This window comes from Dunckerocampus dactyliophorus, chromosome 16 (assembly GCF_027744805.1).
Source record: "Dunckerocampus dactyliophorus isolate RoL2022-P2 chromosome 16, RoL_Ddac_1.1, whole genome shotgun sequence".
Classification (NCBI taxonomy): Eukaryota; Metazoa; Chordata; class Actinopteri; order Syngnathiformes; family Syngnathidae; genus Dunckerocampus; species Dunckerocampus dactyliophorus.
Genome location: NC_072834.1, coordinates 13,442,966 through 13,466,030, shown reverse-complemented (window position 1 = coordinate 13,466,030; position 23,065 = coordinate 13,442,966). Strand labels below are relative to the sequence as shown.

General features: G+C 43.3%; 1 protein-coding gene across 3 annotated transcripts; it reads left to right on the top strand.

Annotated features, from left to right (window-relative positions):
• The first annotated feature begins 1,906 nt into the window (after positions 1 to 1,906).
• Positions 1,907 to 22,502, top strand: nup98 (nucleoporin 98 and 96 precursor). 3 transcript variants are annotated; one of them, XM_054754257.1, is made up of 35 exons: positions 1,907 to 2,093; positions 2,611 to 2,720; positions 3,020 to 3,115; positions 3,217 to 3,402; positions 3,522 to 3,661; positions 3,938 to 4,045; positions 4,136 to 4,316; positions 4,397 to 4,563; positions 6,984 to 7,121; positions 7,212 to 7,347; positions 7,412 to 7,504; positions 8,671 to 8,811; positions 9,025 to 9,158; positions 9,234 to 9,421; positions 10,247 to 10,363; positions 10,502 to 10,691; positions 10,766 to 10,865; positions 10,936 to 11,049; positions 11,143 to 11,281; positions 11,355 to 11,532; positions 13,397 to 13,558; positions 13,697 to 13,921; positions 15,533 to 15,659; positions 15,748 to 15,995; positions 16,085 to 16,269; positions 16,415 to 16,662; positions 16,737 to 16,994; positions 18,328 to 18,485; positions 18,589 to 18,729; positions 18,804 to 18,958; positions 20,653 to 20,874; positions 20,945 to 21,186; positions 21,257 to 21,411; positions 21,496 to 21,607; positions 21,690 to 22,502. In XM_054754257.1, exons 2-35 carry the CDS (start codon positions 2,642 to 2,644, stop codon positions 21,887 to 21,889), a joined length of 5,463 nt encoding a protein of 1,820 aa, XP_054610232.1. In that variant the 5' UTR covers positions 1,907 to 2,093; positions 2,611 to 2,641; the 3' UTR covers positions 21,890 to 22,502. The 3 variants fall into 3 exon arrangements, with proteins under 3 accessions (XP_054610232.1, XP_054610233.1, XP_054610231.1); XM_054754258.1 differs by having other exon boundaries at positions 1,908 to 2,093; positions 7,215 to 7,347; positions 8,668 to 8,811; XM_054754256.1 differs by having other exon boundaries at positions 1,908 to 2,093; positions 8,668 to 8,811.
• The last annotated feature ends 563 nt before the right edge of the window (positions 22,503 to 23,065 follow it).

The window sequence follows — 23,065 nt, the reverse complement described above, 5'->3', positions numbered from 1 at the left end:
TAAAATGAAGGAAGCAATAAAGAAGATAGAACAATGGTCATATGACTGGGGATTTAAGATATCACCCAATAAAACATGTTACATGACGATTACCAGGAAAAAAGGCATAAAAAATCAGAACCTGATGCTATATGGACAAAACATGATAAAAGTAGATCATTTTAAATATCTTGGTATGTGGCTAGATCAGAAAGGCACATGGAAGACCCATGTGGAAAAGGTAGAAGAGAAATGTAAGAGGATAATAAACTTAATGAGAGCTGTTACAGGTAAGGAGTGGGGAGCAGATAAACAGTCACTAATATATATATATAGAGCTTTGATGAGAGCAAATATAGATTATGGAAGTTTTGTATATGGAGCTGCAGCTAAAACACATTTAATGAAAATAGAAAGAAATATTCACAAAGCATTTAGGATATGTACAGGTGCAATCATATCAACACCAATTAAAGCAATGCAGGTTGAGTTAGGAGAAGTACCGTATGACCTGAGAAGAGATCAACTTATGTTAACATACTGGAGTAGACTTAAAGGATGTAGGCATGGACATCTGGCCAAGAATGTGATAGAGGAATGTTGGGAGTATAATACAACTAAAAGTAATAGCTTTGGGTGGGTAATTAAAGATAAAATAGATAAATATAACATAAAAAATATACATATTAATAATTCTACACCCATAAGCAATATTCCTATCTGGCTATTTCCGAAACCTGAAGTAGATATACATATAACAGAGTTAAAAAATAAATGGAAAGATAATGAAAAAGGACATAAGGCAAGTCAATATATTAAAAACAAATATTATGGTTACTTAGATATGTATACAGATGGATCAAAAAGCGAAGAAGGGAAGGTGGGGATTGGAATTTATGTACCAACAATGAATTATAGCATCATTAAAAGATTACCTGACCAGCTATCGGTTTATACAGCAGAAATGATGGCAATTATTATAGGCTTGCAATGGATAGAGGAAATAAAACCAGATAGAGTGGTATGCTGTGTGGACTCTCTGGCAGCATTATATAGTATTAAAAATATGGAATCAAGTCGAGAGGATTTATTATTAGAAATACATCAAAACTTATTCCAACTACACATGTTAAAAATAGACATAAGATTTTGCTGGGTGCCTGCACATGTAGGGGTGGAGGGGAATGAGGTGGCAGATAAAATGGCTAAAATGGGAATTAGAAGGAATGAAATGATAGATATACCTGCTGGTAAAGGCGAAGTAAAGGCAATAATCAAAAAACAAATGATGGAGAAATGGCAAAATAGGTGGGATGAGGGTAGTAGCGGGAGAAAGTATTATAAAGTACAAAAATCTATCAGCACACAAGGGGTGAAGAGAAAAAACAGAAAAGAGGAAATAGTGTTAACTAGGATGAGGCTCAATCACACCGGGTTAAATGACAAGATGTTTTTGATAGGGAAATGTAAATCAAAAGTATGTATGGAATGCAAAAATATAGAGAACGTAGAACACATATTACTACACTGCAAGAGATATAGGGAAGAACGTGTAACGTTAAGGAAAAGAATTAAGAAGATAGGAAGGGAATGGAGCATTGAGGGTATCTTAGGAACAGGTGGGGAGGGGGAAAGAGATATACAGAGGGCAGTGATAGAATATTTGAAGGACACAGGATTATATAATAGAATATAGATAAGTATTAGAATATTTTAGTAGTATATTATATAGTATTATATAGTAATATATAGTATTATATAAGTATTATTATTAGGATTATTATTAGTAGTAGTATAAGTAGTCTCCTCACTATCTAAGATAGCATAAAGTAAGATACTGTATATGGCCCATGTTACATACTCCGGTACAGTAGGTGGCGGTATGCACCTTTTCAAGTCATGGTTGCAACCCGCCATTAAACTAAAAGAAGAAGAAGAAGAAGAAGAATTGTTGGACAGTTTCCCTCCGCGTTGACAAAACTAGCCGGCCAGCTAGACTGATGCCAAGCTAGCGATACGATTTTATTGCTAGGCTTTGAAAGCCTCTGACTTCTGTTTAACATTTTACACATTATATTGAGAAGCTGGTAGAGAGACTGATATTGTCGTCGAAGGTAATGTAACCTGAATACGTGTTGTTCGCTTGCTCTTCTGTTTTGCTCATATTAGCGAGTTAGCTCGGCGGCTAACATGAGTATGAATCTTCGTAACTTTGACTGGAAACTCTTAATGCTCCTCTGCGGCACCAGATAGGAAGATTGTTTTGGTTCAAAACCACGTCGTTCGATACCACTTAACAATATTTACGTTGTTGACATGGACGCGATGAGTTCCGCTAGCTAGCGTGCTAACGGAAAGTATGCTACGGCATGTAAGTGTTCTGTTGTTGAGAAAAGTTGACGTCAAGCACCCTTGATGAGCTTTATTACACAGTGAATTCTGTGAAGAGTGTAGCTCAGTTCAATGACTTGAATTTGCTGCATATGGACAATACAGTGGTATACGTTTTTGCTGTGCTACATGGCCACCTATACAGCGCTCATATGCTAAGTGTATGTCCAGGGTACCATGTTTTTCTTTGCTTTTCCAAACGCTGTGGGCAAACTGCTTAATGACCTTGTTTGTGTACAGTGTACCTGTGCCGTCCTGCTAGCAGGGCAAGATGTTCAACAAGTCGTTTGGTACTCCCTTTGGCGGAGGCTCTGGGGGGTTTGGCACCTCATCAACCTTCGGGCAGCAAAGTAAGTTCTATTTTGTGTTGTTTTTTTGTTTTTCTTGTTTTTAAACAGTACATCAAGCCAAATAGGATATGTGTGCCTTCGAAAAAGGCTCACAGCTATGTTCTGACTTCTGGACATTCAGAGATGATACTTCTTGAGAAATTAATGAAAGACTCCCTAGGTGAAAAGTAACTTTTTCACAGACCTTACAACATGTGCATATCTGCAAACGGGGTGACACCAGTCGGCTGGGTGAAAGCGTGATCCTTTTTATCCCTGGGCGACATCAGCGTGTGTTCACGTCATTTCTATGTGCACAGACACGGGCTTTGGGACCACAGGGGGGTTCGGCACGTCCGCGTTTGGGGCGACCACCAACACCGGAGGGCTCTTTGGCACCACTCAGACTAAACCCGGTTGGTCGACTCTCTTGTTTTGTGTTTTTGGCGTGTCGTCGGTCCGCACACATGAAGTCATGATACCTGCCTTCCTTTCAATAATCTGCACTCTCATCTAGGCGGCCTGTTTGGCTCCAGCACCTTCAGCCAGCCGGCAACGTCTTCTACAAGCACCAGCTTTGGCTTTGGCGCCCCCAGTGCCACATCATCCAGCCTCTTTGGCAACACAGCAACAGGAAGCGGCGGCGGACTCTTTTCCCAGCAGAACAATGCATTTAGCGCCAACAAACCCACCTCCTTCGGAAGTAAGCCGTTCTTGACTTACTGCATTGCCTCCAGGATGGCATTTTCCATTTGCATAAGAACACACAAATTTGACAAAAGAGGAACATAATAGATACCCACAGATGTTTCGTTCATACAGGCTTTGGGACCAGTACCAGCAGTGGTGGACTTTTTGGGTCGACCAACACCACCTCCAACCCCTTTGGAGGGACGACCTCCTTGTTTGGAAGTTCAGGCTTCTCGGCCACACAGCAGCCCGGAACAACAGTCAAGTTTAACGTGAGTCATCAAAGTCCTGTCCAAAGTTTTTCTGGTCCTCTGATCGTCCACCTTGTAGCCTGTGGAAGGGACATCACTCCAACTGGTGGTCTGATATTGTGGGACTTTAACAATTTTGTGTTTAGTTAACATTAGGTGTGATCACATTTTCAAGTTCTAGAGCACCTGGAAGGTTTGACCCCTGCTTCCCCCTCCATCCTGTCATAGGTCAAAGCGGTGATGATGAAAATGAGGCTATATTGTGAAGGTGATGTAATTTCCATGTTTCATTCTTAGGCTCCAACAGGAAATGACACAATGGTGAAAGGAGGTGTGACCACAAACATCAACACCAAGCATCAGTGCATCACTGCCATGAAGGAGTACGAGAACAAATCCCTGGAGGTGACTTGGCAGGCGCACTCAAGTCATATCAATAAGTTTCCAGTCTTAGTCGAGTGCCGCATTCGACTGTTTTGTTTTTTTAAACTTCAGGAGTTGAGACTGGAGGACTACCAGGCTGGCAGGAAGGGCCCCACCAACCAAATGCCTGCTGGGACCGGTGGGCTTTTTGGTGCCGCCGCAGCCACATCTAGCGCCCCCACTGGCCTGTTTGGGTCGTCAGCTCCCAACAGCAGCTTCTCATTTGGACAGAACAAGAACACCTTTGGTCAAGGTGAGTTGTGCTGATAGATGCACCGTATTGTTGATAGGTGACCTAGAATTTCTCACTTGAATCTCCTTTGTCCCCACCAGCCTCAACAGGCGGCTTCAATAGCACCACAGGTGGTCTGTTTGGCCAACAGAACCAGCAACAAGCCGGCAGCCTTTTCAAACCCTTTGGCCAGACCACCACCACACAGAGCAGCGGCTTCTCCTTTGGCAACACCAACACCATGGGCCAAGCCAGTACCAGCACCATGGTAAGCTCCAAAGAGATGTTCGAACATGCCGCCCCACTATCTCGTTTTGTCAGAAATGAACTAATAAATGGTCGCTGTTTCGTGGTTGAATATGACCTATCATTTTAAAAATATGCCAATTTAAACAGGTTGTATGTATTCTTGGCTTAAATTAAGCATAAAAATGGCTAAATGAACAAATATAGAAATTTAAAGCGTTCAGAAAACGTTATATGTACTGTAATATCTGTGGCGTGTGTGCGTCTTTATGGAGCGGAGCCTGGGAAGTGACCTGTGTGACGTCAGCTAGCTAGAGTTGACTGTGTTTAGCTGCGGGTTAGCAGTGTGGAGAGTGCAGTGACTAGCGTGAGTTGTGGGCAACAGCAGCTTTTGTGTGAATGTTCACTGCATATGTATTCTCTGCTCGTTAATAAAGTGGAGTGCATCGGCAACGTGACTCTCGTTAACCAATAGCGGCATTACAGTAGTATTCTATTATTTTATTCTTTTTCTATTATTATTTATTCTATTATTTTAAAAAGGCAGCAGGAGCAAGACTGAGTTCGGTTGTACTTTATTGAAGTGTTTAACAATGTAATCATGTTATTTTTTTGATCAGTCCACATCCACAAATCCATCAAAATCCTTATCTTCTGTATCCGAAATGAAGAGCTGGACAAGTTCTCCATCAAACACGGCAGGTTCCCTCTCGTCATTGTCTGAGTCAGTCTCATCAGAAATGATGCCGGCTTTTACGAAAGCTCGAACAACAGTGCAAGCAGACACGTTAGCCCAAGCATCCACAATCCATTCACAAATTGTGGTGTAACTCATCCTTACTACAAACCGTATTTAGAAGATTGGAAACAGGTTTTCTATGCTGTAAGAGAATATTGCATTTGTAAAGGAAAAAACTCCTACTTCGTGGAAATTGGCTTATCATGGGCAGGTCAGGAGCTAATTAACGGTAATAAACGAGGGATTATTGTATGTCTGTCATGCTGCAGTATCCATACATCATCACATTTCGATAAAGTTTAAGTATACAGACCTGCTAACAACATGTATGCATTTTTTGTACTTCCACACACATTTTGAAACTTTAGTATGCTTGTATGCTTCGCTGCTCTCCAAGTACCCATTTTGTTGCATTTAACCAGGTTCTGTTTCGAGTGCAGTCTCGCATCCGTTATGCCAGCTCGCTCCTCCCCCAGCACATCCTCCTGCGTAGCGTGATCTGCACCTCCAAAAAAAATCTAAACTTGAGCTGTTAAGTCTGTGCTTGGTCAAGTTTTTTATATTATTTTCTGTTTATGCGACTCGCCTACCTTAGCAAATGGCTTCTGCAATTTTCTTTAATTACCATTGTTCCATTCATGACAGAGGAGGCTAAATAGTTGTGAGTTGTGCTTGCTAACGTGAGTTGACGTCACGTTACGCGCTCTACCCCGACAAAGTGTTATAAATTCAGGGATAAATTCAGAGATTCAGGGAAGTTCAGCTCTGGGGCCATTTGCAGCCCGCAGCTCTTTTTTTTTTTTTTATTGGCCCGCAGCACATTGTAGAAATAAAATTAAACGTTAAAATTGAACAAAGGGGCACAATGTAAAGAGTAAAAGATGACATTTTGACACTAATTACTAGGGGTGTCACAAGATCTTGTGGTTAAAAAGTGGCGAGATTTCTCATTCAGAAAAAAATTCAATAATTAATTAATCACATGATAAATTAAAATTAACTTGGTAATTTTGGCGGCCTCCATTTATTGCCATATGCATGCTTATCTACTTTCCTCGTCTCTCACCTCCTAACAGGCAGGAAGAGGGTTTACTCTGCATTGATTCAGCACCTAGATGCTTCATAGAATAGCGTTCCATATACAAGTGCATGACAGAGTGAGCCCTCTTGTACTTCATACTGTTGCTTTGTCTTTGTGTGTGTGGGGGGCGATCACATACTCACGACAGATATGTAGCAAGAGGAGCAATGCAAGAGAGGGGGGAAAAAGATGTTTGCAAAACAAAATACCACAGCCCCCGTGTGGCAATATTCTGACTTCAAACCAAATGATCAAGGTGAGCTCATCAACGCGGACGAGCTAGTATGCTGAGTTTGTTCAAAAATGGTGGCAACAAAAATAACTTGCCCCCCTCAAATGTATCCACCTGACCCAGTTTTTTCTTGTGTATCATCTTGTCTTGTGAGTTGGGTGTCTCAGGACACCCCTACTAATTACTAGTAATAACACAAGTAACAAAATAAATATATTAATTTATTTCTTCAAGGTTGGCAGGCCTAAGTATTTCATTTCAATATCAGTGTTCTGCCTCATTTGTAGATTGGGAGGGAAGCTTTTTTACAGTCTAACATTTGGCCATCAAAATGTATTCAATTTGGTGTTTCCTTTTTAATTCTTGCCCGGTTTTCTCACGGTGCTTCAGGGTCTATTTGGCAACACAGCAGCGTCTCAGTCTGGTAGTTTGTTTGGAACTGCTCAGACCAGCACCGCCACCGGGTTTGGGACAGCCAGTGCACTCTTTGGCCAAACCAGTGGCGGATTTGGAAATGTGGGCCCTCAGGTAACACCAGAGAGCAGAAGAGTTGTTGGAATGAAACATTGATGTTGACACTAGACACCTTCACTGATTGTGTTGTTGCTTGTCTTAAAGCAGAGCATATTTGGAAATAAAACAAGCGGCTTTGGCACCACCACCACCAGTGCGACTTCCTTTGGCACTGGCACCGGAATCTTTGGCAACAAGCCTGCACTAGCGCTGGGAACCGGAACAAACCCCTCAACTTTCGGTGAGAGCAAGGTTCAAAGTTGGAAGTTCTGCCTCATAATTCACGGCTGCTCTGCTGTCTGCAGGCTTTAGCGCAAACCCTGCTGGAGGAAATCTGTTTGGCAACAAGCCGACCACTGGAACACTGGGAACCGGACTGGGAACAACCTTTGGAACAGGTATTAGCGGGTGCATGTCAATTGACATTTTTAACTTTGGATGTGACAAAATGTGTGAAAATAAGAACATCGCTAGATTCAATGACAAACGGGGAAGTTTTGAGGTGACTTGCAGTGATGTTGCTAGGTACGCGTCCTGTGTCCCCGACACATTCAATTCTGAGAGGACGCAGTAAACTCAATACCCATGCGTACTGGGGATGCACCTCATTTTTTCCATGAAAAATGATACATTGTGAACAACTAATGATGAAAATCAACGAAACTTTGAATCCTGCTTCAATGTGCTCTTTCAACCCTCTATGCTGCTGCTTGGTGCAGATGTGACCCCCTGTATGTCACGACATCCTAGTTTATCCGCTACCAAAACAACTAGTCAGTCTCTGCCTCATTTCATTTAAAGAATTAAAGAAATTAACGTCATAAGTAAATAAACCCATGTTTCCACTGCTCGATGCTGCGCTCATTCGTGTCGATGGTGTTTTAACGTTAAGGGCACGTGCAGGAATGAAATAAAAAGCATTTTGGTGACAGTTGTCACTACTCGATCCATACTGGAAACTTAATCCGTTTTGCGCATGCGTGAGACTTTTTCATATATACAATAAAAACTTCTTAAAAATCATGTTAAAATCTTGTCTCCTCTTGTTCTCATGGACCCAAGCTCGGGCATCGTCTCATGAGTCGGTGTCGACTGATGAAGTAGTTTGCACGAGCGTAGTACAAATTGTTTTATCTGGTACGGCTTGAGTAGTGACAGCAGTGATGAAAATACTTTGAATGGCAGTCGCCATTTTGTTTCCCTCAGACGGTGCCTGTGCATACATGCTCCTTCCGACGCGATCCCGTTTTTCTCAAGTAAGCAGGGAAAGGAGAATGTAAAAATGCCCCTGAATAAAAAGAAAGTTTCGGGGGTCCCGGGGACTCACTACATTGAAAACCTTATCAACATAACTCTACTTGATAGGTTTTAGTCTATCTGTGTTGTCTGTGGAGGTCCTATTGGGTCGTACATTTCAGCCAATGTTGTCATTGATGATTAGTGTTAACTGGTGCAGGGCGTTGTGCTTTGTCACTCTTTGTGTGTGCTATTCAAATCAAGAGTTGAAATGATCCATAATGTAGGTTCACTACAGTAAACTCTTAATGTTGTCTTTGTCCAGCAGTGGGCGCTGGACAGACATCCCTGTTCGGTAATAACCAGAACAAACTGGGCTCCACACTAGGAACGATGGGAACATTTGGGACAGCGGGATTCAACAGCGGCACCAGCACGCTTGGCTTCGGAGCGCCTCAGCAACCGCTCGGTCAGCATCAGGAATTCTATTTCCAAATCCTATCATCTTTCCAATCGAAACCATTTTGTTTCTGTATTTGATTTTCATGTCTACTGTCAAAGACAAAGTTTGTAGCACACAACACCAAGCTGTGAGAGCAAGCATGTCATGGGAGCATCCGCCAGCCCCTGTCCACATGTAACTCTTCTGCTGGTTCTGATTTATTGATGTTGTTCCTCCCAGCTCTCACTGATCCAAACGCAGCGGCTGCCCAGCAGGCCTTGCTGCAGCAGCAGTTCAGCGTTCTGGCATATTCGCCATATGGAGACTCACCGCTATTCAGAAATCCTCTGTCTGACTCCAAGAAGAAGGAGGAGGTCAGGTTTTGTCCAAGGTCTACAGGACAGGGAGGTAATCATTATCCATGACATGCTTGTTTTTTGTCTTGGCAGCGTATGAAACCAACTAATCCAACTGCCCAGAAAGCTCTAACCACACTCACACATTACAAGCTGACCCCGCGACCAGCGACAAGGGTCCGCCCCAAAGCACTGACGTCATCGGGTGCCTCCAAGTCACAGCTTTTTGATGGCCTAGATGATGATGAGCCCTCGCTCACCAATGGAGCCTTCATTCCGAGGTGACTGTAATGATAATCACAATCGCATATGGGTGTAGTGGCACATGTATTTGTAATCATTACAGGTACAGAACATTCACAGGAAGTGTGCGTTGCATCACGTGTCTATTCTAATCAAATACTGTGGAGCCCAGCCTTTGGCGATCAGGAGTCATGGTTTGCCATAGCCAAGGGAAACCTGTGTGGGAACACTTGGCCTTTTCGGGTGAAATGCGTAAATGGACAAAGACAAGTGGATAAGATCAAAGCAGTGTGCAGCTGTTGTTCAGTAGAGATGTGGAACAGGCTGCAAGCTGGAACTACAGTATTAACGCTGCATTTCAGCCAACAAGGCAGTTTTTAATTCACTAAAATAATAATCCACATTGTTCAAACTCTTACTCTTTCACTTTCATAAGAAGAAACTCTGAAAAAGAAACTCTGTAAACCAAGGGTATCAAAGCCAAAGTGCGTTTTTGACCTGCAGCTTGTTTAGTAAAGAAAATTAGTTATGAATGTAATATATTATCAGGTGTTTCACTAATTTGCTTTTAGCATCTTGAATGCGCAGAATGCTCCCCCCCCCAAATTGTTCTTTATGCTATATTAAAACAAAATTTTTAGAATTTTATTTATTGTAGAATTACCAGATAGCCGTTAGTTTTTCTTGTTTCATTTACAGTAAAAATTAAGTTTCCCCAAAAGCTATGCAGTTTTGCATTTTTTTCCCCTTACAATACTCAAATACAATACAATAACACCCCTATAGAGGCTTGCTAAATCCAGCAGAAAGTTGAGTGTGAAGTGTCTTTGTATTTGCCATGAACTGTGGCTGTCTGTTCATAGGAAGAGCATCAAGAAGCTTGTGCTGAAGAATTTAAACAGCAGTCAATACAGCAGTCCTACGAATAAGGATGCAGACGATCTGGCCTCGCCATCAGAGTACCCTCAGAACGGACACAGGTCTTGAACTCATGCGCACTTTGTCACATTTGCCACTTGGTAAAAACACTGTGCTGTAAACCTACCAGCTAGTTGTAGTCAATTTACTTCGACCTGCCTCATCCACTCTGTCTTGACATTACACTTGTTTGTCTGCAGCAACACGGAGGAGGACAATGAAGCAAGGGAGGCGCCAAGTCACAGCATCCGGGTGGATGATGATCACGAGGTTACCCAGTTTTACGTCAACCCTATTGCAAAGCCCATACCGCAAGGCCGTGCCCAAACTACCCTGCAGGACACCATCTGCGACCTGAACATACACAAAGCTGCCAGGAACGGCCTAGAGGTCATCGCTCATATTGTCATTTTATGTCACTATGTGTTCACAAGGTTTACCGTGATGGTCTTCTTTACTGGCAGTTGAGCAGCGAGGATGTGTCGGTGTCTCTGGGGGAGGAGTCGCTGCAGGAAGAGCGAGACAACATACTGCAGGAGTCCAACCAGTCTCCTCACCCAGCAGGTCTGATAATAGCTTATCTAGCCAAGTACCTTGTCTGGCTTTGGCTAAACACATTGCTTCGTGCTTTCAGGCATTGTTCTCAATCGTGTGGGCTATTACACCATCCCCTCTATGGACGAACTGGCGGAGATGGTGGATGACAATGGCGAGTGTGTGGTGGAAAACTTCACTGTTGGCCGGAAAGGTAACGCCATCTGACCTTTATGTTTGGGAGCGACGATGCGTGGGCCCTGATTGGACAGACCATTTAACTTCTTGTTGTGATGGTCCTTCACAGGCTACGGTTCCATTTTCTTTCCCGGTGCGGTGACCGTAACAGGACTCAACCTTGACGAGATTGTTCACTTCAGACGCAAAGAGGTCATTGTGTATCCGGATGATAAAAACAAGCCCCCTGAGGGGGAGGGTCTTAATAGGTCAGTCAGCAATCACTTTAATGGGTGCCATTTGCTCCTCTCTTCGTAACTGATTCGAGTTGTTCATGTGTAGGCGGGCTGAGGTGACTCTGGATGGCGTTTGGCCAAATGACAAGACCAGCTGCACGCAAATCCGAAGCCCTGAGCGTCTGACAGACATGAACTACGAAGGACGGCTGGAGAAGGCGTCCCGCAAACAGGGGGCCCGTTTCCTGGAGTACAGACCTGAAACTGGATCCTGGGTGTTTGAGGTCTGTTATAGGAACCAGCTTCGCAGTTCAAGTGTGCGTGCATGCGTGTGTATCTATGCTATGCACTGATGCGAAAAGGTGTACTGCCTTATTTTGACAGTACGTTTACATGCAGTCAACTAACCCTCATAACCGGAATATTAGCAAAAACCATGCCGCACGGCCATGTAAACACCAATAATGCTTTTGAAAAACCAGAATATGCTCATATTCCGGTTTTTAAAAACACGAATATTACTCCTTGTTATACGCCTATTGGGATATCCCGATCGAAAGGAACATTAATTTATGTTCTGCGCATGTTCTATTCAAAAGGAATCTTGTGTTTTTGGCAGGAACTAGTTGTAAACATGGCGACATGCAAAACCCCACACTTTCAAAGCAAGGAGGAAGCAAGCCACCTTGTTAGTGTGGTGAAACACGCGTCATTGTCTTTTATAGACGGTACAAAGTTATCGCAATAGCGAAATCTATCAGAAGGTGAGCGAGAAGTTACGTGAAACAGTGTTCTTACGAACGTACCTTCAAAAGTATCCGGGGGGGCTCTGGTGAATGTAGCATGGATATGGATGGCACAGCTCCGGCTCCATTTCCGATTTCTTCACGTTCTTGCCTTCCGTTAATGAAGAAAGTGGGACAGAATAGTGTCAAGTACTGGTGGTGGGTCAATACCAGCACCAAAGCGCAAACAAAGGCGTTCATTATCACCGTGCCGGTGATACAGGTTTTCGGATACAGGAAGAAGCGGAAATGACGTGCACTGCGTCATCACGTTTTCCGTTCGTCAAAATGTCCGTGCATTTTTTTTTTTTTTTGGTATTGTTTTTTTCATGTCACGCATGTATATGGGTTATTCCGAATGTTTCAGAAAGTGGAATATTGACCTTAACACGAATATTGACTGCATGTAAACGTAGTGATGGAGGTGATAAATTATTCCATGCTGCCAAAACAAACTGCTCTTACTGACTTGGGGCCCTATGAAATCCATTTCCCAAATTCTGTTTTATTTTTTTCCAAATTCCGTTTTTTCTGTTTTTCATTTTACACTTTTTTCTTTACCAGCATAGAGTGTGTGCTTTTTGGGTTAGTGAATAAAATGTCCATTAATTAAATGCAAAAATCCTTATATTTGTTGATGCAGTAGATCATTGGACAAGTTTTTTCAGTAATTCAGAAATGGATGTAGCCTGGCTAACTTTTCTAATGGGATGTCAGCCTCTGCACACATTGCTACAAAATCTTCAACAAACTGTAATGCCCGTGCTTGTGATTAAGGAAGATAATCGATGTAAGATAGGGACAGAAGTGTGTTGTGTGTGTTTGTTTTTGTCTGTGTGTGTTGCGAATGTCTGTTTACGGTAAGACGATCTGGGTGCAAGAATAAACGTGCCTCTCGTCTTTTTTTTCCCCACTCAGAACTTGCACGTCGTCAGCAGGCATTGTAATATGCTCGCTTACATGACAGCAGTATAACACAACATGGAGAAAATATACTCATCCAGGCTGAGTGTCACACACATAGCCGCACTAGCATGCTCTGCTAAACTAAGCTAACCCAGCTAGATTTCATTCATGCTTCGTAAGAGGAGTTTCTGCCAACTTTGATGGTGTTTTAGGTCACCATTTTGACATGTTTAGTTTGTGAGGAGGCGGTTTAGCGTTCGTGATGAGATTCTGCCATGGTTGAGTTGTCCGCCAGGGAAATACTTCTCCACACGAACGTTCCTTCTCCTCACGATGATAGCATTTCATTCACAGTAATGTTTCGCGTTAAACGATAAATGTTGTTTTTAATTGGCGAATTCTGCATTTCCGTTAATGCGGAAATCATAGGGGCTACTGACTCCACCCTCTCCACCAGGTTGCCCATTTCTCAAAGTATGGCCTCCAGGACTCTGATGAAGAGGAGGATGTTCCACTTAAGACTGATCCCAAGAAGTTGAAGATGATGTCACTTCCTCCAGCCAGACTGCAGCAGCCTCCTCCCCCCTCTTCCCAGCATCAGGCAGCACCACAGGCTCTGGTAGTCCCTCGAGCACTTGACTTGCAGTGCTTTATCTAGCTTATTTATTAGTTTTTCAAAGTATTCAAAGGTGACAATGTTTTGGAGAAGCAGTCACTCTGATTTTGAATTTGAACTGAGTTGTTCTTGTCTTGTCAGACCACAGTTGTAGATGTCTCAGAGTTGGACAGTGACATGGCTGACATCACCCAGGGATTTCCTACAGAGGGCATTCTGGGAAACGAGGATGACTGCGCCATGCCAGTGGGCCAGGTGGAGGCGACGACTGGGAAACACGGAGGTTTGACCTATGCTGAGCAAGATGCCGTCCCTGCATCCAGCCACATAGCATCTTCACTGGGCATAAACCCCCACACCCTGCAGGTAGAGACTGTGCCTGCCACAGATAGTATGATGATGATTTGATTCATTTCAACATTCTTTTTTTCCTCACATTCTTTCACATCAGTATACATCACATATCACAATTCCAAATGTCCAAAAGGAGCAGGACGAAGCAGAGCTTATTAAACCCTACCCCCCTCTTTGTAATACTAACTAATACATGTCACAATTACTAATACATTTCACATCAATTGCTGATACATTTGTTCATTTTCCATTCAACATGTTCCCTTTACCAGTTCTGAATAACACTAGAAAATGGAAAAGCAATATAACTGTGTTACAATGAAGTTGAGGTTTGTAAATCTGGACAAACTGCTGCAAATTGCAGTTGTCATATGGCATAGTATTTCTCTGTGGTTCATGATGATGATTCTTTATATTTTCTTAACATCAACTACTTGTACTGTCTTTTGAATTGGGTCACTTTAGTGCATTTTTTGAGTTCTTCACTCAATCCGTTCCACAATTTGATTCCACATGCAGATATGTTGAAGGTTTTTAGCTTTGTGCGGGCGCATAAGTGTTTAAAGTCTAATTTTTTTCGAAGATCATATTTCTCCTCTCTCGATGAGAAGAATCGTATTACGTTTTTGTGTAGCTGGTTATTTTTTGCTCTATGCATAATTTTAGCTGTTTGAAGTTTTACCAGGTCAACAAATTTTAGTAGTTGAGATTTTAGGAATAGGGTATTGGTTTGGATGTTTTCTATAAGCAGCCTTGTGGATTATCCTAATTTATCTTTTTTGTAGTACGATTAGTGAGTGAAGTCTGCTTTTTTAGTTATTTCCCCATATCTCTGCACAATATGTTAGATATGGTAAGACTAGAGAACTATAGAAAGTATGGAGTGATTTTTGGTCCAGAACAAATTTTGACTTATTGATTATAGAAGTGTTTCTTGCACCTTTTTTTGTTGTATATTTTTTGCCACTTTATATTGTATATTTTTAATGTGGGATTTTCAACTCATTTTGTCATCTATTATACACCTAGAAACTTAATAGGGTTGACAAAAAGTTAGGAATATGCACAATTGTTATGTTAGAGGACAGCAAGTTGTGCATTAAGTATTGAACATGCTGGACATGTACATTAAAAATGAGAGAAGCTCAAATTAAGTTCACCTGTAATGTTTATACAGTAGTACATTTTGGGTTGATCCTGAAATGTGTCTGAAATATCCCTAACTTATTGTCAGTAGTATATTTTCCATTCACTTTGTGAATGTCCACGCCTACTATTTGTCTTTGCGCATAAGTATCTTTTATGTTATTTACTTTGGTTCAGGGATCATCTGTTTTTATCAAACCCATGTTTTTAGTATAGTCATTTCATCTGTGATCATTTTTATTAGCTCTTGTGTGCTATCTTCGGAACAGAATGTGATAGTGTTGTCTGCAAATAATACTAGCTTCAGGTCTTTTGTGACATTACAGATATCATTTATGTATAAGTTCAACAGTTTTGGCCCCAGTAAGTAGATATGGTTATGATGATGATATGACTTGATTATGATGGTGACATACAGGAAGTGTGCCATCTCATCAGTCTGTTACCACAATAATAGCATGGTTTCTTTTGTGCTAGATCATGAAGGCATCCTTATTTGCAGAGGATGAGGAAGAGAGTGACCTCTTCCATGATCAGATGAAGATGTCTTCTGACTTTTCCTCCCCTCGCCTTGTCCTACCAGGAGCTCAGAGTCGACCGTCAGGTATGAACTTTGAACTTTTATTTTGGAGCTGGCCTTGGATATTGGACATTGTAGCCAAATGTCTGAAATTGTTTCTCTCTCCCGTTAGTCGGCGGTCTTCTTCAGTCTCGTTTCACCTCCGGCCTCTCCCAGCTCCCTGATTCTCCTCGACGTCCTTCTGCTCTGTCTCGGCCATCTTTTGCCCCGATTGAACCTCCCCGCTCATCAAACTGGGCCGGGCCTAGTCCGTCATCCTTCTTTCTGCCCTCCAAACCCGCAGAACCCCCAGTTAGGACCGTTGGAGTCCGGCGGTTAGGAGGCCCTGTTCCCATCGAAGTGTCCATCACACAAGGGAAAGTAGGTATTTTTTGGGGAGATGGGGAGAGTGTAACTCAGCATCATAGTGTATGGTGGCCTTATGTGACATGACACTGCTGTCACCGCAGGGAAGTTTGCTGATGGATGCTGGGTTGTTTGTGGGTCGGTCCTTTCGAGTGGGCTGGGGTCCTGGGTGGATGCTGGCGCACTGCGGTAATCGGTTGAGCTCTCCACCTGGCAAACAGTTCCACCACCAAGACCTGATGGCCAAAGCAGACTTCAGTTTCCTGCCAACGCCTGCAAGAAATAAACCGTAAGAGGGACACATGCAGGGAGATTCCTCAACCCTACACTCTTTAAAGCTGATGTCACATGAGAGAAGTTGATAACAGACTAATTTGTTAGGTAGTCTTCTGTGTTAACACTTGTCATGGTATTTGTGCTCTGTGGTCTTGCAGGCTGACCGAAAGCCCCTACAAGGTGCTTTTGGAGCAGCTGGTGGCTCTGGAGGCTCCAGGAGAGGACGTCCAAGAGGAGGAGAGCCATGAAGTGTTACAGCGTCCCCTGGAGATTTGTCTTAAGCACAGCAACATCAGCATAGAGGTTTCCACCTGCCCTCTTGTGCACCCTCAAACTGGTGTGGCGGCGTTGCAGGATTATGCCGAGTGGATCACCGTGCTGAGCGACAAGCAAGCTGACACAGACCGTAAGTGAGGCGGCGTGGGAGTACGGGGGCCCAGCCTTTGGTCAATATGTTCTTTTATATTTTTCTCCCTTCAGCTCTGCTGGGCTACTGGTCTGAGGTCTGGACCCTGTGTGAGGCCCTCTGGGGCCAGCAGCCACACTCTGAGTCATTGAGCGAATATCAGCAGCAGCTGGAGAGAAGGCGAACCTTTTCAGCCTGGCTGGCCCGTGGCACTGCCCACAGGGTGGAGGACGAAGTGGTGCTGGCAGGGAAAGGTCGCCACACAGAAGCTGTCTTTAGTTACCTGACAGGAAACCGCATCAGCAAGGCTTGTCGTCTTGCACAGAAGGAAGGTGAATGTTTGTTTTTCAGGGGTACAGTGCATGTTAATGAACATTTTGAGCCGGAACAAACATGGCCGAGACTAATTTCCATCTGTTGTCCCCAAAAAGATTTTGAGACAATACAACAAGTACAGTAAACATGTTAAAACAGAGTTACACAGTCACTGTAAAATGAATTTTAAAAAATTGTACTGCATTAGTACAACACACAAAGTAGAATTTTACAATCTGTAAAGTGCATCCAATATAGTCACATAAACCACAATGAGCGCACTCATCCACTTATTAAGACTCAAGAGAAGTGTTGTTTCATGGCAGTACATGATGCATGCATGTACAGTGGTACCTCCGTTTAATATCCAACCTGTTAAGCATATATTTCGATTAACGTTCAAAATATAGGCTTGAGTTTTGCCCTGGTTTGTGTTCATCCGCTTGTTTAGCGTCCAGTTTGACATCTTGGATCAAGTGTACAAGACAAAATCTCATGATACTTGCACATTATCATGCAATGCATTATGGGCCGCGGGCGCCTTTTTAGAGTGCCAGCCTTTGTTTAAATCAGAGTGTTATGCTGCCAGAGAGAGATACACGACGTAACAAACACATTGACCGCACAAAAAGGACAAAGGCAATGACCCATACCAAGACAAGGATGCAAGACCTCAGAATTTATTAGCTCAGAAAACGTTTACATACCTCATTTTTCGAGGTATGTAATACATACACATCTAGCTCTACTTAAAACCTCATTAAGATCCAAATGTGCAAAATGCAAATTTTTCAACTGGTCCTAAGATTTTGATCAGGAGTGTGTGTGTGTGTGTGTGTGTGTGTGTGTGTGTGTGTGTGTGTGTGTGTGTGTGTGTGTGTGTGTGTGTGTGTGTGTGTATAACAGAAATAAAAATTTACATTTTTCTAAATTGTGGTTGCAGCAGAATGTTTTGTGACCCTAATCGGGATAAGTGGCATAGAAAATGGATGGAGTGCAGAAATGGTTAAAAAAAATAATAATAATTCCAATAATCTCCTCTCCCTCCCTCGCCCTGCCTTTTTGCAAAACTAGGTAAAAGTGATGTTAAATGTTCATTTGGAATTATTTTTTGCATGCAAAACTATAATTATTGTAAAATGCGGTTTGTGTTAACATTTTTGGCTGTTTGGAATGGATGAATTGGATTTGTATTTTCTATGGGAAAATTATCTTTGGTTAGTGCGTTTTGCTTTCTGGAATGGATTGACATTAATCAAGGCATCACTGTACCACCTTCAACATGTTCCATCAGTCCTAGTGTTTCTGTGTGAATGTTAATAAATGTGAACATGTGCGTTTTCGTGCCAGGAGACCACCGTTTGGCCCTGCTGCTGGCTCAGGCCGTGGGCTCCCAGTACAGCCGCGACTTGCTGAGCCTACAGCTTGCTGACTGGAACCGCATGCAGACTGACAGTTACCTGACAGAAGAGCGACTGCGTATCTTCACACTGCTTGCTGGAAAGCCTGTACGCCATCTTTGCTTTGCTCTGCAGTTGTTGTTGTTGTTTTGTTTGTTGTTTGACTGAGCGGCCATGTTTGTGTCGTGATGTTTCCCTTGTGTCTGTGCAGGTGTGGCAGACGTCCGACTCTGTGGTGAATGTGTGCTCACAGCTGGATTGGAAGCGCTGTGTGGCAGTCCACCTCTGGTTCATGTTGCCTCCCACTGCATCCGTGGCCAACGCCCTTGCCAAGTACGAAGCCGCCTTCCAGGTGAGCCGAGCATTTCCTGTGGGAGGGGCACGTCAACAACGAGCCCTATCATCATCCTTGTTTGTGTCCTGTAGGGATCATGTGAGGGTGGGAAATATGCATGTGCCCCCTTACCTCCATACCTGGAGGGTGAGCAGCCCGACATGGAAGAAGAGGAGGAGGAGCAGGTGGAGCCAAAGCAGCCTCTGTATGACGTCTGCTTCCATCTGCTCAAACTCTACAGTGACAGGTAAAGCATCTGTTGGGGGGCCTGATTTGTAGTTACTAGTGGCTGACATCTGGATCATGTCTAGGGGTGTAACAGTACATCATAATGACGGTTTGGTATGTACCTCTCTTTTTAATTCTCTAATAAAATTCTCATATAAAAATAAAATTATAGCAATGGCATACAGAAAAATTGGAAGAATGTGGGGCAACTTTGATACATTTTCATCATTAAAGATGCTAATACCAACCCAGTCCTTTTGTGTTATAGGTGAAAAAGCAAATTACTGTCATATCTAATAATAAATTCATTAATGACTCTTTAGAATATGCCAAAGGCCAATAAAAAAACTAGGAAAGTGCAACAATGCAGACAAGTGTAACAGTTTGAAGAGTGTTAATGATTATTTTATTTTTAGCGAAGTAAGGTTCCTTATTGGTTGAAATGCAGCATTAATAGTTTCAGCTTTTAGCACGGTGTTCGCCATCTCAACTGAACAATGACTGCACACTGCTTGCGTGTGATTAACTTGTCTTTGTGTGTTCATGACTTCACCGGGATACGTGTTCCCAAACTACAGAATTTGACAGAAGAGGGATTGTCAAGCTCTACCTTCTCCTTGGCGCTATTGCTAGTCAAAGGCTGGGCTGCACTGTACTTGTTTGCTGCGTAGACGTGTGATGCAAGACACACTTCCTGTCCTTCCTTCACTTTAAATGTGTTCCGCAGTGGTTCGTAAACTTTTTACAGTCGCGTACCCCTTCAGACATTTGACTTGAAGCCATGTACCCCCACTGCTGCACACTTAAAAAACAAACCATTTTTACATTTCATTAAATTGAAATATTAAACATGATTAATTGGTTAATTTTATAGGAAGTAATTTCGGTTTAAAAAAAATGTGTGTATAGTAAAATTGTGATAAAGGTTTTACATGAGCACTGATAAATAAGATGTGAACTTATCTTGGAGATGAATAAAGTATCTAGGTATTAGACCTACATGGCTTTTATTTCAGCTGGATGTTGGGATCCTTCCCATTGAATGGGTTGAACTTGAGCTTCACTTTTGTCCACTTGCAATCGCTATGATTTAAATCTGCATATTAATTTGATACCAAATTGAGAGGGAAAGTTGAACAAACATGATAAAGCAGCTTAAAAATTACAAAAATACATACAAGCAGCAATAAAGCCTCATGTTCAGGGGAATCTCCACTCTCATCCTGACACGCACACACATTGACAGGTTTGCACAGTGCGGGGATTGGAACACCAATATAAATTAAACCTTCAACATTAAACACTCTTAATAATATCAACGTAAAACTTACTTTTTCATATGAATCACACAGAGCAATGAACTTCATGCCGTGTCTCCTTCCTTCTTTCTGCTATAAAGGTGAGCTTTGTGCTATGAGGCGTTCAGGTGCACTTGTGAGTGTAAGCCGCTAATTGTTTTTCATTTTTATTCATGTACCTCCAATGACAATTTGCGTACCCCACTTTGGGAAGTTGGATGTACAGTTTTGGAAATCGGTAAACCTCTGTGCAGAACTGAAAATTCTGTAACAAAAAATCCGGTCACAAAATACATGTACCGTTGCACCGCAGTCTTCATTTTACAGTTAGCTTTTAGCGTCCTGATAGCACGTAGTCTGGTGAATGTCTTGACCATGTGACACTCTCACGTTGAGCCAGAGTCTTCTCGTGCAGACACTACGGCCTGCAGCAGCTCTTGGATCCTCTGAGCATTACGTGGGACCGTTTGGACTTCCGTCTGAGCTGGCACTTATGGAGCGTCCTGCAGGCGCTGCACTACAGCCACCTGAGCGAAGCGCGTCAGGGTTTGTTGCACGCCAGTTACGCCGCCCAGCTGGAGAGTGCCGGCCTGTGGCACCTGTCCATCTTCATCCTGCTTCACATCCACGACCACACGTATGCAATCAGCTCGCATCAGTACACGTTCTGTTCTTGTTTTCTGTTTGTTGACGCTTGTCTTCTACAGCCAGCGAGAGCGTGCGGTGAGGGCCGTGTTGACCCTACACTGCCCCCTGCAGGAAACAGAAGAATCACTCAGGAGGGAACGCTTCCTGACCGACAGGCTGCTCATCCCAGAGCAGTGGATCCATGAGGCCAAGAGTACCCGCGCCCGCTACGAAGGCGACAAACATTTGGAGGTGCTGCACCTGTACCGAGCTGGGCACTGGAGCCATTGTCACCGGTTGCTGATGCAGCACCTGGCCTCAGGTACGACACACACTCACACCAAAGTTGCTTTTGTTCGCTACCCTTGTGTACCGACATTTTTGCATGCTAGACTGCATTATCAACGACAACTACGACTACCTGCTGGAGTTCTTGGAGGGGCTGGCAGTCCCCGAGAACAGCGCCACCATTCAGGACTGGGAAAGCGCAGGGAGGGTTTACCTTGACTACATTCGGGTGACCAAGACTCTGCGGGACATTCAGCAGGTCAGATGCTGAGTCTTATTCATGTGACTTGAACAGTATTACATCAAGTAAAGCCTGACAGTCACGTGACTTTGCTGCGTCCAGATGGAGAACGCTGGTTATGAGCTGGAGCATCTGCACACCAAAGTGACGTCTTTGTGCAGCAGAATTGAGCTTCTGCCCTGCAGTGGCGCCAAAGACCGCCTAGCCCAGTCAGGTGAGCCAGTTGTCACACCAGCATACATGATCATGATCGACACTCCATGCTAAGGCTGACTTTAATTCTCCCTCCCATCCAGAGATGGCCAAGTGTGTGGCCAACATCCTGCGTGTGGTGCTCACCTTGCAGCAGGGCGACACCCCCTCACGTTCCCTCAGCGTCCCGTTGGCCCAACTGGCGCCACACGTCACTCGCTTGCCCATGCCAGAGGACTATGCCTTGGAGGAGCTGCGAGGCCTCACGCAGTCGTACCTGCGCCAGCTCATCGTCAGCCAATGAGCTTGTCATTATACGTTTGTACATTGGAGCCTTCTGTTGCTTTCTTCTCCCGTGTGCGTGAAGGCAGAGCAGTGGCCTCAAGACATCAGCTGCTCCTGATTCTAGCTAACACTTGATGGCTGCCTGTGCTAGTGCACTGCTGCCCTCAGAAGAAAGGCCAACTTGATGGTGTGAAGTGTGTCACCACATTGACAGCATGTCACATGGCTGTTGGCTTAGCACTGCAGTAGCATGTGTGAGGAAAGATATTTTATGGGACAAAACGTGGAACCATACAGTGGTATTTTTTGTAGATTTTTTTTTTTTTTTGCTTTGGAGTGTTTGTAGACACATATAAACAGTCTTTTGAAAATGTCACTTGTCAGAGTTTAACTGAGGTTGCAGGATGGAAAATCCTCAATGGATGAAGAAGTGTCAACAAATAATTTTGGAAAGAAGCAAGAAAGATTAATTGTTTTAAAGTCACCGCTTCTTCTTTCATGAGTAAAATCACTTTTGTACAGAGGCCCTAAGGTGATATTTTTGTTATCTTGACTACGTCATGCTTGACGTGGTGCATGTTTGTTAAGATTTTTAATAAAGTCTAGTAGAAATGTATCAAAAAATATATACTGCTCCTCCCGCTTATTTCAGAAATGAGTGTGAACAAGTACCTTTTATATACAGTCTAAATGTCATCATGAAACCTGTATAACCCAAAGGCATCATCTTGCTCATGTCATGAATTGTCACTATACTACATTACTGTGTTCATGTGACAAAGGAATCATTTTATTGGGACTTCTGTGGTAATTTGCTCTTTTGCCACAAGCATCTCGGCCGCATGGGCGTACTTAGCAATAGTCAATTGTGCAGGGCCCCCTACAACATTTTCCCACGACAAAACAAAGTCCTTGAAGATGTGATCAATAATGTATCTGCTGAAGTCCTTCCACAGCTTTGTGGAGTGTGAACAATGCCAGAAAAGATGTAAACCAGTCTTTGAGTGGTCCCCACAAAAAGAGCAGCCGTATTATCTCTCCTAAATTTGGTCATGTGATTAGCAGGATAGTATTTGTGAATAATTCTGATGTTGTAATTACCCTGAGGGCTGAAGCCTAGCGGCACCCACCCCCTCGCTTCTTCTTTGGACCAACATGGGGGTGCGAGTATCACGCCTGTAGAGGGCGCCCATCT